The sequence below is a fragment of the Erpetoichthys calabaricus genome, chromosome 5 (assembly GCF_900747795.2).
Source record: "Erpetoichthys calabaricus chromosome 5, fErpCal1.3, whole genome shotgun sequence".
NCBI classification, from domain to species: Eukaryota; Metazoa; Chordata; class Cladistia; order Polypteriformes; family Polypteridae; genus Erpetoichthys; species Erpetoichthys calabaricus.
The window spans coordinates 6,166,881-6,180,273 of record NC_041398.2 but is presented as its reverse complement, the minus strand read 5'-3'; the positions used below and the strand labels follow the sequence as shown (position 1 = coordinate 6,180,273).

At 40.4% G+C, this 13,393-nt stretch overlaps 4 protein-coding genes across 14 annotated transcripts in view; 2 read left to right on the top strand and 2 right to left on the bottom strand.

Annotated features, from left to right (window-relative positions):
• LOC114652512 (tripartite motif-containing protein 16-like) overlaps positions 1 to 13,393 on the bottom strand; it is a 979,029-nt gene that overhangs the window by 309,850 nt on the left and 655,786 nt on the right. The window lies entirely within an intron of this gene.
• LOC114641503 (tripartite motif-containing protein 16-like) overlaps positions 1 to 13,393 on the top strand; it is a 1,283,323-nt gene that overhangs the window by 770,774 nt on the left and 499,156 nt on the right. The window lies entirely within an intron of this gene.
• The window catches only part of LOC114652539 (tripartite motif-containing protein 16-like), an 837,738-nt gene that overhangs the window by 651,052 nt on the left and 173,293 nt on the right, over positions 1 to 13,393 (top strand). The gene's annotated exons all lie outside the window — the stretch shown is intronic.
• Positions 1 to 13,393, bottom strand: part of LOC114652524 (tripartite motif-containing protein 16-like) — a 538,688-nt gene that overhangs the window by 485,939 nt on the left and 39,356 nt on the right. The window contains exon 4 of the mRNA XM_051927865.1: positions 11,738 to 11,897. Coding sequence (XP_051783825.1) covers positions 11,738 to 11,897 — 160 coding nt within the window. The remainder of the gene's footprint in view (positions 1 to 11,737; positions 11,898 to 13,393) is intronic.

Genomic DNA, 13,393 nt, shown 5'->3' with positions numbered 1-13,393 from the left:
TAACTGCTTTCTTTACGTTATGTCAAAATGACGCATTTGTGAAAACACTGCTGTATTCGGAAGTGCCTACGTAGTACACATGGAATGAGAGTAGAAAATCATTTGAACAAAGCAAACGAGGAGAGCGAGTCAACGGACAACCTGCCATATTCAAAGAAACTACGATAGGCAGACTGTACACCATGCATCCCAATTAAGATGAATGATTCTTTGTTCACATGCTGTTGGTAAATGTGAAGGTACAACGTCTTTCCAGCAATTGAGAATTGTCAACGGCGTTACACATGCTACTTTCCGAAGTACATGTCACGTTCTGAATTTATTGGAGAACGACCGACACTGGGATGTATACATTAATGACGCGTGCAACACGTCACATCCAAATCAAATTCGTGCATTGTTTGCAATCATATTGACCGCCTGCTCTCCTTCATCTCCAACACAGTTATGGGAGAAATATAAATCGCACATGGCTGAAGATATTTTCCGTCGAAAACGCAAGTAAAATTCAAATATAAACATGGATTTCACAGCAGAAATCTACAACTAAGCGGTGATAATGATTGAAGATTTGTGCTTAGAAATCGCGAACAAAGTTCTCAATCAATTGGGAATGCCATCACGGAATTGATCTGCTGCTGCTTCGTTCGATGTAGAATTGCGTCGTGAGCAGAATTACAACAGGGGTGATCTTTTGTCGTATGTGCAATCAAACATTCCTAAGCTAACGCTTCAGCAAAAGGCATTTACGATCAAATAATGCAAACTGTCAATAACGGGGTTGGAGAAATCTGGAAATTGGGAACGGAAAGGTGCTGGTTGATCTGACCTCAGGACGAATTTCATTGCCTCATAATGTCTGCAATTTAGTGACGTCAAAAGAAGAATTGGTTGAAAAAGTATTTCCCAATTTTGAAACCAATTATAAGAATCACGATTGGCTGAGTGAACGAGCTATTCTTGCGGCCAAAAACAAAGACGTCTACGAACTTAACAATATTATTCAGTCTAACATTCTGCACAGACAATGGAACAACAAAAAATATTGTATACCCACAAGCATTGTGAAATTAAACATATTAGAAACGTGCGCTTTCTCTTTTATTTTGTTTCCATTTAACCAGACTGAGCCACAGCAACGCGTGGCCGGGTACAGCTATATATAAAAATATAATATACACTTTATATACACATACACACACATTATATATATATATATATATATATATATATATATATATATATAGATAGATAGATAGATAGATAGATAGATAGATAGATAGATAGATAGATAGATAGATAGATAGATAGATAGATAGAATCTATCTATCTATATATATATATATATATATATATATATATATATATATATATATATATATATATTATATATATACTTATATGTACACACACAAACACACACATATATACATATACATCTGTACTAATAAAAGGCAAAGCCCTCACTGACTCACTCATCACTAACTCTCCAACTTCCCGTGTAGGTAGAAGGCTGAAATTTGGCAGGCTCATTCCTTACAGCTTACTTACAAAAGTTAACCAGGTTTCATTTCGAAATTCTACACGTAACGGTCATAACGGTCGACAACGTCCGCCATGTTAAACTTTCTTATTTATGGCACCATCTTCACGAGATTTGGTAGACGGCTTCCCAGCGCTAACCGAAAACGATGTACAGTGATCCCTCGCTATATCGCGATTCGCCTTTCGTGGCTTCACTCTATCGTGGATTTTATATGTAAACATATTTAAATATATATCACAGATTTTTTGCTGGTTCGCGGATTTCTGAGGACAATGGGTCTTTTAATTTCTGGTACATGCTTCCTCAGTTGGTTTGCCCAGTTGATTTCATACAAGGGACGCTATTGGCAGATGGCTGAGAAGTTACCCAACTTACTTTTCTGTCTCTCTCTCTCTTGCGCTGACTTTCTCTGATCCTGACGTAGGGGGTGTGAGCAGGGGGGCTGTTCGCACACCTAGACAATACGGACGCTCGTCTAAAAATGCTGAAAGATTATCTTCACGTTGCTACCTTCTGTGTGCAGCTGCTTCGTGAAGCGAAATGCTGCACGGTGCTTCGCATACTTAAAAGCTCAAAGGGCACATATTGATTTTTGACTTTGTTTTTCTCTGTATCTCTCTCTCTCTCTTTCTCTCTCTCTCTCTCTCTGCTCTTGACGGAGGGGGTGTGAGCTGCCGCCTTCAACAGCTATGTACCGGCGGTGCTTCGCATACTTAAAAGCCAAACAGTCCTATTGATTTGTTTGCTTTCCTCTGTCTTTATGACAGTCTCTGCTCCTGACGCGCACTCCTTTGAAGAGGAAGATATGTTTGCATTCTTTTAATTGTGAGACAGAACTGTCATCTCTGTCTTGTCATGGAGCACAGTTTAAACTTTTGAAAAAGAGACAAATGTTTGTTTGCAGTGTTTGAATAACGTTCCTGTCTCTCTACAACCTCCTGTGTTTCTGCGCAAATCTGTGACCCAAGCATGACAATATAAAAATAACCATATAAACATATGGTTTCTACTTCGCGGATTTTCTTATTTCGCGGGTGGCTCTGGAACGCAACCCCTGCGATGGAGGAGGGATTACTGTACGTACTTATTTCGGTGGTATGACACCACTGTCAGCCGCCATATTGAACTTTCCAACGGTCTTTGTTACTTAATGGGCCATCTTCAAGAAATTTGGTACGCGGGTTCCCAACGCTAACTGAATCCTACTTACGTACATACTGTATATACGTCCATAGCCTGCAGTTTGGTCCACACTCTGAATCCTCCAGGCACTCCTGGCATTTCAATTCAAACGCCTCCAATTTCCAGTAAGGCTCTAGTTCACAATGACAATTAATAAGTCTCAGGGACAGACCCTACAAAAGGTTGGCATTGATTTGAGGCAAGATTGCTTTTCACCTGGCCAACTATACGTTACTTGCTCAAGAGTAAGCTCAGCGCACAGCTTGGTCATATTACAACTGGAGGGGCGAACTGACAACGTGGTATACAAAGAGATCCTTAACAAATAATTATTGGTACATTTTCCCTCAGTTTATTATTTAAAATTGTAAAGCAGTACTTCACCTCTGCGAAGTGCGGGCATTTTGCTAGTATATATATATATATATATATATATATATATATATATATATATATATATATATATATATATATTTACGGCATTCGAAGTCTGTGTCACAATCTGATTGTATGGGTGGTTACTTACCAGGTAACACTTGTGGTTGGCCAGCAATCTGCTAACATCCGCCACGGTGCCCTCAGGTTGTGAGGAGCAGATCATAGAATGGTTGAAATAGTTTACTGTCAAATAAATGCAAAGAGTATGCGACACGTGTTTCGCCCTCATTCTGGGGTCATCAGGCGTACACACTCCACTGCACTCCCTCTTGGGAATCGAACCTCGGACGTCAGCGCCAGAGGCGATGCCCCTAACGTTGCGCCACGGCGTGTGGTTCGTTTATTTGACAGCATGTAGATCGGCGTAATTACATTCACGGCATTCGAAGTCTGTGTCACAATCTGATTGTATGGGTGGTATAGCTGTACCCAGCCACACGTTGATGTGGCTCAGTCTGGTTAAATGGAAAAGAAAGAAAAGAGAAAGCGCAAGTTTCTAATATGTTTAATTTCACAATGCTTGTGGGTATACAATATTTTTTGTTGTTCCATTGTCTGTGCAGAATGTTAGACTGAATAATATTGTTAAGTTCATAGACGTCTTTGTTTTTGGCCGCAAGAAAAGCTCGTTTACTCAGCCAATCGTGATTCTTATAATTGGTTTGAATATTGGGAAATACTTTTTCAACCAATTCTTCTTTTGACGTCACTAAATTGCAGAAGTTACGAGGCAATGAAATTCGTCCTGATGTCAGATCAACTGGCACCTTTCCATTCCCAATTTCCAGATTTCTCCAACCCCGTTATTGACAATTTGTATTATTTGATTGTAAATGACTTTTTGCTGAAGCGTTAGCTTAGGAATGTTTGATTGCACATACGACTAAAGATCGCCCGTGTTGTACTTTTGGACCGGGCACATTTACCAACAGCATGTGAACAAAGAAGCATTCATCTTGATTGGGATGCACGGTGTACAGTCTGCCTATCGTAGTTTCTTTGAATAAGGCAGGTTGTCCGTTGACTCGCTCTCCTCGTTTGCGTTGTTCAAATGATTTTCTACTCTCATTCCATGTGTAATATGTAGGCACTTCCGAATACAGCAGTGTTTTCGCAAACGCGTCATTTTGACATAACGTAAAGAAAGCAGTTAACGTTGCAGCCGGTGGATTCAGGGCTATTTGTTGCACATTTGCAACTGTGAAATAAACGCGTTGTCCATTTTCTCGATGTACTGCTAAGTGAACAAAATCTGGACTTCGTTCATGTATGGGAAATGAAAGAATTCGCCATACACCTTCATTGCTGCTTATGTATCTTCCAGCCTAATACTGTGCGATTTCATCGATATGTATGACCGCATTCCTATCACTTCTTTCTGGTTGCAAGCCAAAAACTGCCATGTTGCTGCCTTTATTCACGTACTTACAAATGTATTTGATCGAAACATCCATATTACTAACCGAGAATGCTAAACCGGATGATGGACGCAGGCACATCCGGCCATGGGCCGTAGCTGCAAAAAGACGTACTGCGCCGGCGCAACAAACAGTCCGCGAGAGTCGGCTGAGGACCCGAGAAAGGCGGACAAAAGAGGGCGAGAGAGGCGGATGAGGGTCCGCGAGAGACGCAGGCACAAAAAGAGTCCGACAAGAGCACAGAAAACAGGAGTGAGCACATACAGAAAGGAGTCACAAAAATGAGGCTCAACAAGCACCAAAATAAGGAAAAAAAACATTAAAGAGCACTCAAACGAGGGGAAAGCACGAAACACATTGCACACGAAACTAAACACAACAAAAAAAAAAGAACAGACGAGCGCACAATAGCAAGGCACGACCATACCCCCGCCACCCTACAGGCACGGGACGGGACACACACCAAGAGGGGGATTCAACAAGCCCATGGAAGACCAAAAAAAAAGAACACAAAACCACCCCACAGACCCTACAAGCAAGGGACGGGACAAACACAAAGAGGGGGATTCAAACAAGACACAGGAACACAAAAAGAAACAAAACGCTCGCGCAACAACGATCCCCCCCACACATCCATAAGAAAAAATGTCTCGACTCCAAAAACGCAAAGCTCAACTAAAGCTTCTAACTAACGATGTACCTAAAAGTAAAAACTTTATGAACTGCATTAGATCCTACAATAGTTCATTTGCTTTTGCATATACCGGAGTAAATATCAGGCCACCAAAAGGCAATGGCCCATACTGCTTTCGCATATGTGCACAAATACTGCATCGCATTGGAACAGTGCACCCTGAAACAAATCAACAACGCAAATATGCACAAATCTACATCCTAGATCCACATGACGCAATCTATCAATCAAAGTGTTGCATCGCAACAGGCACGGATTCAAAACGAAACACCTCCCGTCTCAGACATACGTTAATGGCAGCGAAGGCTACAACGGGCTTCTCACACAGCGCAGGCAAATCGATTACAGCTCCAAAACAACACGTCCCAAATACTACACATGCAACAACGCGCCTCTCAAACGGCACAAGAAAAACATACACCAGTAAAATTCATTCGGATTAATGAATGTCATTTGCAATCATTGTCATTCAGTTCACTTCCCTGAAGAAACAACTGGAAATACAAGTTATACATTTACACGTTGTTGTCAAAAGGGTCAAATTAGACTGCCTTCTTTACATTCATATACTGAATATCTACAGAGGCTTATAACTGACGATGTACCTGAAAGTTAAATCTTTATCAACTGCATTAGATCCTACAAATCGGTATCCACTATGAACATTAACGGTGGCACTGCACGTGACATCCGTCTTGAAAAAATGTTGTTTATTGATGAATGTTCAATGACATGAAGTCACTTACTCAACACCATTCATAAACTTCTACAAACGTTTATGAATAATAATATTCGATTTGGAGGAAAGGTACTTTTATGAGGAGATTTTAGACAGTGCTTAGCTATTCTTCCAGATGCCATGCACTCAGCTATTGTTCAGTGCACCTTAAAATACGCAGACAATTGGCATTACTTTCAAAAGATACAGTTAGTAAAAAAGATACGATGTCCAGAACCAGATCATAACAATTGCTTATTACAACTGAGAGATGGTACACTCACCAATACAGATGGACTTCAGCCACATATTATTACAATTCCTCAAGCCTTTATCTGCGACGACTTAGTTACAGAGACATTTGGAACAGCAATCTCATTAGACCAAATGCCCCTTTTAACACAACGCACTATATTATGTCCAAAAAATATTAATATGGAAAACATTAATACCCAAGTCATTCCATTACTTCCTGGAGAGACACAACTCTTTCTAAGCTCTGACAAACTTGACTCTGATCACAACAATAACCATCTTAAATGACCTTACAAGTTCTGAGCTGGAATTACCTTTTACACTTAAACGGCGTGTACAAAGAAATTTTCAAATAAACCTTTACACTGTGCCACACACTTTATTGTTTGATTTCTATTTGCATCATCTACACCGTCACACTATTCTATATCTCATTCATACATCACGCTCTTTGTCATTCCCAACACCAGGGGTTGGCGAGCGAAGCCCACCCCACAGACCCTACAAGCAACGGACGGGACACACACAAAGAGGGGGATTCAAACAAGACACAGGAATGCAAAAAGAAAGAAGACGCTCGCGCAACAACAATCCTCACCCCCCCCCCCCCCCCCACACACACACACATCCATAAGAAGTGACACCCAAAGCCACATATTCTAAAGTGAACGTCAACACCTTCACACTAGACAGCATAGGTGTCAGCATAGGTGGATCTCCTTACAATAAAGCACTATTAACCGTTCAACTGCAGAAAAGGAAACATATTAACAGTGACTGCGATCCTCCGGAGTGGCAGCAAATCTGTTAATAAATGGTCGTACATGTCACTCAATATTCAAAATACCGGTCCCAATCACAGAGACATCAGTATCCACTATGAACATTCACAGTAGCAATGCCCGAGACATCCGTCTTGCAAAACTGATAATTATTGATGAATGTACAATGGCATCCAGTCACTTACTCAACACCATTGATAAACTTCTACAAACGTTGATGAATAATAATATTCCCTTTGGAGGAAAAGTTCTTTTATTAGGAGGAGATTTTAGACAATGCTTAGCTATTGTTCCACATGCCATGCGCTCAGCTATTGTTCAGTCCACCTTAAAATACGCAGACAATTGGCATTGCTTTAAAACAATACAGTTGGTACAAAACATGCGATGTCCAGATCCAGAATATAACAGTTGGCTAATACAACTGGGAAATGGTACACTCACAAATACAGATGGACTTCACCCAGATATTATTTCCATTCCACAATCCTTTATCTCAGACGACTTAGTAAAAGAGATATTTGGAACAGCAATCACATTAGACCAAATACCCCTGTTAACACAACGCACTATATTATGTCCAAAAAATATTAATGTTAATCACATTAATAACCAAGTCATTTCATTACTTCCTGGAGAGACACAGATCTTTCTAAGCTCAGACAAAGTTGACTCTGATGACGACAATGAACATATAAATTTCCCCTTAGAATATTTGAACACTATTAACCCTGCCGGATTACCACAACACGACCTTACCCTTAAAAACGGAACAATAATCATGCTATTAAGAAACCTTAACACAAAACAGGGTTTATGCAATGGCACACGGTTAGTCGTCAACACCATGACACACAATGTTATTCAAGCAACAGTTCTTACAGGATCACATGCTAACAATACTGTTCTCATTCCTAGAATTGACCTTACAAGTTCTGAGCTAGAATTACCTTTTACATTGAAACGCCGACAGTTCCCCATTAAACCTGCATTTGCCATGACCATCAACAAATCACAAGGACAAACCATGGACAAGGTTGGCATCTACCTCTCTGAACCCGTTTTTGGACATGGACAACTTTATGTTGCCTTCTCACGTGTTCGCCGTTCATCTGACGTTAAAGTTAAAATTATAAATAATCCATGCCAAGGAAGACTCATTCAAGGACAAGACACCATCTTTACTACTAATGTTGTATACAAAGAAATATTCCAATAAAACATTAATATATGACAAACACTCTATTTGTTATTTCTATGGGCATCATCCAAAGCTGCACACTATTCTATATCTAATTCATACATCTGACTCTTTCTCATGTCCCAACGCCAGGGGTTGGCGAGCGAAGCGAGCAGGGGGCGGAGCCCCCTAGTTGAAATAGAATCGTAAAATATTTAGTTTGCCGTGTGTTGCTTTTACGTCCAACAGATGGCGCTGTGTTTTCAAAAAAAGCATGTTTTTACCTGTCACAGGTGTGATATCTATATAATATGTATATAAAAACACGCGCGTATTCGAATGCAACGTTGTGTCAAAATTTCAAAGCAATCGGTGAAGAACTTTCAGAGATTTAAGGTTTTGAACAAACGAACATTTACATTTTTATTTATATAGAGGTATATAATGTACTGTATATATATGGTTTTGGCAGCCAAGCGCTTTTTTTCCAACCTAGAAGACATCTCTTGAGATCCGTTTAATCGCCTCGTTGATTGCATGTCTTCCAAGGTAGTTTCAATCCCCATTTCCTGCACCGAGTCATCTCCCCTTTTATGAGTGACTGTGTTTGTCGCCGTACTTCGTACAGGTCTTTGAACGCACTGAAACTGGTGTCGCCCATCGGCTACTTTCGACAGGGAATGGAAGCAATTGTCGAGTAACAAAAATTATTTGTAAGTGATTTTGCATTGAAGAAATAGTAAAAACTTGATCACTTGGGTCAATACCTAAAGAAATACAGACAGCAAATGAAATTGAGAATACACCAGAATCTGTATGATTTAATTGTTGCTGTGCGTCTTCATAAACTATGGGAGGTTTGTAAGGAAACAAAGCACGAAGGAAACGAAGCTGCTCTTCGGTGAGGTTGAATTTTTTATCAGCGTTTAAACTGCCATAGACATGAATTACAGCACCATCATATTAGGTACACACCCAGTGAGTCACTCGTTCAGTTGCTGCAGAAGGTAATATTTGAATATGTTTTGCATTTTGTGGAATGGGCATTATAGGTATGTCAGGAGTCCACATTAGCAAAACCTTTTGAGGTTGGAAAATTGTATGCGCAGCTAAAATTTCGTTGAATTTGCTCATGTGATTTGTTGATAAATAATCATTATTTACCAACTTATTCATTGCAAAATCTGACAGTGGTAAGATCACTCCTTCCATAACACTAAACACAAACACTAAGTAGACACTAACACTAAAATACGGCAACACCGCCGGGAAGAACACTAAATGAGATAAAGTAAAAGTCTACTAAACTTCTTTATTATAACTGCTTTATTGTAGCAAGTGAGGGGACGCTGGCGCACGCTTGTTGTTGCCGCTCCTCCCTGTTAACAACACTTTTCGCAAAATTCACATTAATTCTGCACTTTCTTACGCTTGTTTTATTTCGTTTATTGTACGTATAGTTCGTGGATACAGCTGACTCGAATTGCATAGATTTGGCTTAATATTTACAGATTTTATGGACTCCACTTTACTGGGAACAGCTGAGTCTGTGGATCACGGGACGAGACCTATGCACATTTCTTTGTACCTGGCGATCTAGCACCTCGGGATGATCTGTCTCCGTGATTATATTCGCTATGCTGATCTGCTCCCGTTTCATCTTACAGTACCCTACGACCCGGAACTGATCTGATGTTCATACTAACCTGGCTTATGTCTCCAGGGCAATCACGCCTGAAATTACCAAGCGTTACTGTTTATAGCTGTGTATTGGAACATCCAAATCCTGCTTCCTCCTCCTGCTGTGCTTTCTGCTGCTTGCTATCGCCGCTCACCTACGCTACCACACCCGCCTGTCCTACCGGCTCCGTTGTGCTGTGCTGCTTCTACACTGCTATCAGCTAAGTATCACTCACTATTTTAGCGCTTTGAGTACTGAGAAAAGCGCTATATAAATGTAATGAATTATTATTATTTATTATTAAACACTAAAGTACAAAAACGAAGTAGAAAGTAACACTAAACCGCAACACCGCTGGGAACACCGGCACACCGCGTCTACTAAACACTAAGAAACACTAAAGGAAAAAATACTATTCAGTAAGTACTGCGTCTACTAAACAGTAAATCAGTAAAGGAGAAAGGACTAACCGCGTCAGCTGCGGAGCTCAGCTCGGAGCGAAATGAAGTGAATGAAATGAGGTGAATGGGAGGGGAGATGATCACGTGACTCCAACACCCGCCTTAACTCTCCGTCCCTCTACAAACACACAAACCCAGCCACACGCACCACAACTCTCCTTTATAGATATAGATTTGTACGCTGAGCTGGCCCTGCCAGTTTAACACAACTTCTTGTTCTTTATTTTATGTTGGTCGTTACGCAGAACACATGAAAAGAATCACAATGTCAAATGAAGATGAAGCTTTTAAGGAAGTAAATGGAAAAAGCATCCTCTATATATATAAAGCAATAAACGGCCCAATGTCCGACATCTGTGCCAGGGCACAATGTCATTGAGTGTCCAACAGAGGGCAGCAATGTCCAATGAACAGAGGAAACAAAAGCACAAAAAAACTGATGGCTGTAAGGCCTAACATGTTTGATCAGCAAAAGGAGCACAAAGTAAGAGGGAAGTAATAGCAAGCATGTCTAGTGAACAGAGCTCTATAAATGTGCGACATGATCAGTACAGATGGACTTACTATTGTAACAGTAGACTGTTTTAATGAATGGCTGTTTCACTCTGCTAGGAAAAGATATATTGTGAACAGTAGGGGGCACTCCAGCTCCCCAAACACCCAACACAAACAGGCATGGACACAGGTTAAAAGGCAGAGTCTTTAACTGTGAGAAAACTCTTCTTTTTTAAGGGTTTCCCACCACAATGGCCACAAGTACACTAAGATCAATACTCTCTCTCTGTCTCTCACTGACTCCTCCATTCATCTTGTAAGATTTGTCCTCCTTCCTCCTGACTGTAGCCCCCTGATGCGAGGCAGGCAGTCCCTTTTATTTTAGCTGCCCCAGAATTGGTCTGTCAGCACTTCCATGTGATGTGGAAAAACCATGACATAGGGATTCTCCAGTCCTGCAACTCCCCCTGGCGGACCCCAAGGGACCCAACAGAGCTGTCCCCTGGGACTACAATACTCAGCATGCCCTGTGGACTCTCATGTGGGAATTTAAGCCTGGGCTCACTGCCATCTAGTGTCCAGGGGGATATAAAACCCTGTGCAATCTGTCTCCCCCTGTCCTTCCATCCTAAGGGTGTCCTGGCTGGGTAAAGACGCTAGCCGTCCTTCACAATGTCAAGAACTCTGAATAAAAGCAGCTGCTAACTGTGAGAGTGTGATATCACTCAGCTCGTCATTGTAAACAACACTACAAAAAATTACTAATAGAGAAAATGTATAAATCTTAATGAACAGGCCTTCTCCATGAATCTCACTATCCTTGTTATTGTCACTCTGATCATCCTAATGAACTTTAACAATGAACACAACATGACCAGACGCTGTACCTGATGGAGTCAATGGCAGGATGTCCCACTGGCTGATCTTCTCCAGACGCTTTTTCAGACCTGACAGCTCCTTCAGCAGGTCATCAGAAGAGAAATCAGCAGTGACAGTCAAGTTGAGTGAGTCTTCATCATCAGGAAGGACACAATGAGGTGACAAAGTCTGCATCAGGAGAAAAGAGGGGACAAGGAAAAATAATAAGTAACATTAATAAGAAGGACCTCCTCTCAAGTAAGGATCAGCATGGTGAACAGAGAGATTGGGTTTAGAGAGATTACTTTTCATTCATTTATTGGTTATAGCAAAATACCCGCGCTTCGCAGCAGAGAAGTAGTGTGTTAAAGAGGTTATGTAAACATATATATACATATACATATATACATATATATACATATCTACATATACACATATCTACCTATACATATATATACATACTGTATATAGATATATATATATATATATACATATACACATCCACATATATATATATACATATATATATACACATATCAACATATATATACACATACATATACACACATACATACACACACACATACATATACAGTAATCCCTCCTCCATCGCGGGGGTTGCGTTCCAGAGCCACCCGCGAAATAAGAAAATTCTCGAAGTAGAAACCATATGTTTATATGGTTATTTTTATATATTTTAAGCCCTTATAAACTCTCCCACACTATTACAAACATTTCACGCACAATTATACAGCATAAACCCTTTGTATTCTCTTAGATATTAGGTAAGATTCGTTGAAATTATGTACATACAGTAAAACCTAAATATTATTTTAAAGATATCAAGCGTCTCCGATATCACATATGTTACAGCCATTACGACAGACAGGCCACCAGCAATAAATACGTACAACGCAAGAAAAATTGTATACAGTAAAATGTGTGTACAGTGACACTAAACTATGTACATGTAATAAGTACTGTACGTAAATAATTAATTATGGTTACTCACCAACAATGACACGACGACTTGTCCGATAACGATGAGTTTAATTTTACTGCACAACAAAGGAAAGCATTACAGCTCTTCTAAAGGAGCCTCTTCAGGCAACTGTTTAGCACCACCGTTGTTCTTCTTCCATCACTCTTCAATCCAAATCCCTAGAGCAGATTCCATCCAGACTACTGCCTTATCACGTCCACTTGCAACTCATTTTGCGCCCTGGTTAAAAGACACTGCGGCCGTAGATCTTATATGCTTTTCCTCCTTTTTAAATAAAAAGAATCGTGGACTCATCGTGTAGCTGTTTCCTTCCTTCAACATATCCAAAACTTTTACCTTTTCTGCAATCATTTGCATCTTCTGTTGGCGCTTGTGCACGTTAATGTTGAATGAGTGAGATTAGACTTCCTGGCTAATGCAACACTCCGTCGCTGAGCCAATCAGCAGCACACAGGAACTTAACCGCGTGGTCTGATTGGGTAGCTTCTCAGCCATCCGTCAATAGCGTCCCTTGTTTCAATTCAAATGCGTCCCTTGTTTCAGTTCAAATGGGCAAATCAACTGAGGAAGCACACGTACTGTAGATCGCAGACATTTGCGAAGCAGTGAAAAATCCGCGATATATATTCACATATGCTTACATTTAAAATCTGCGATGGAGTGAAGCCGCGAAAGACGAAGC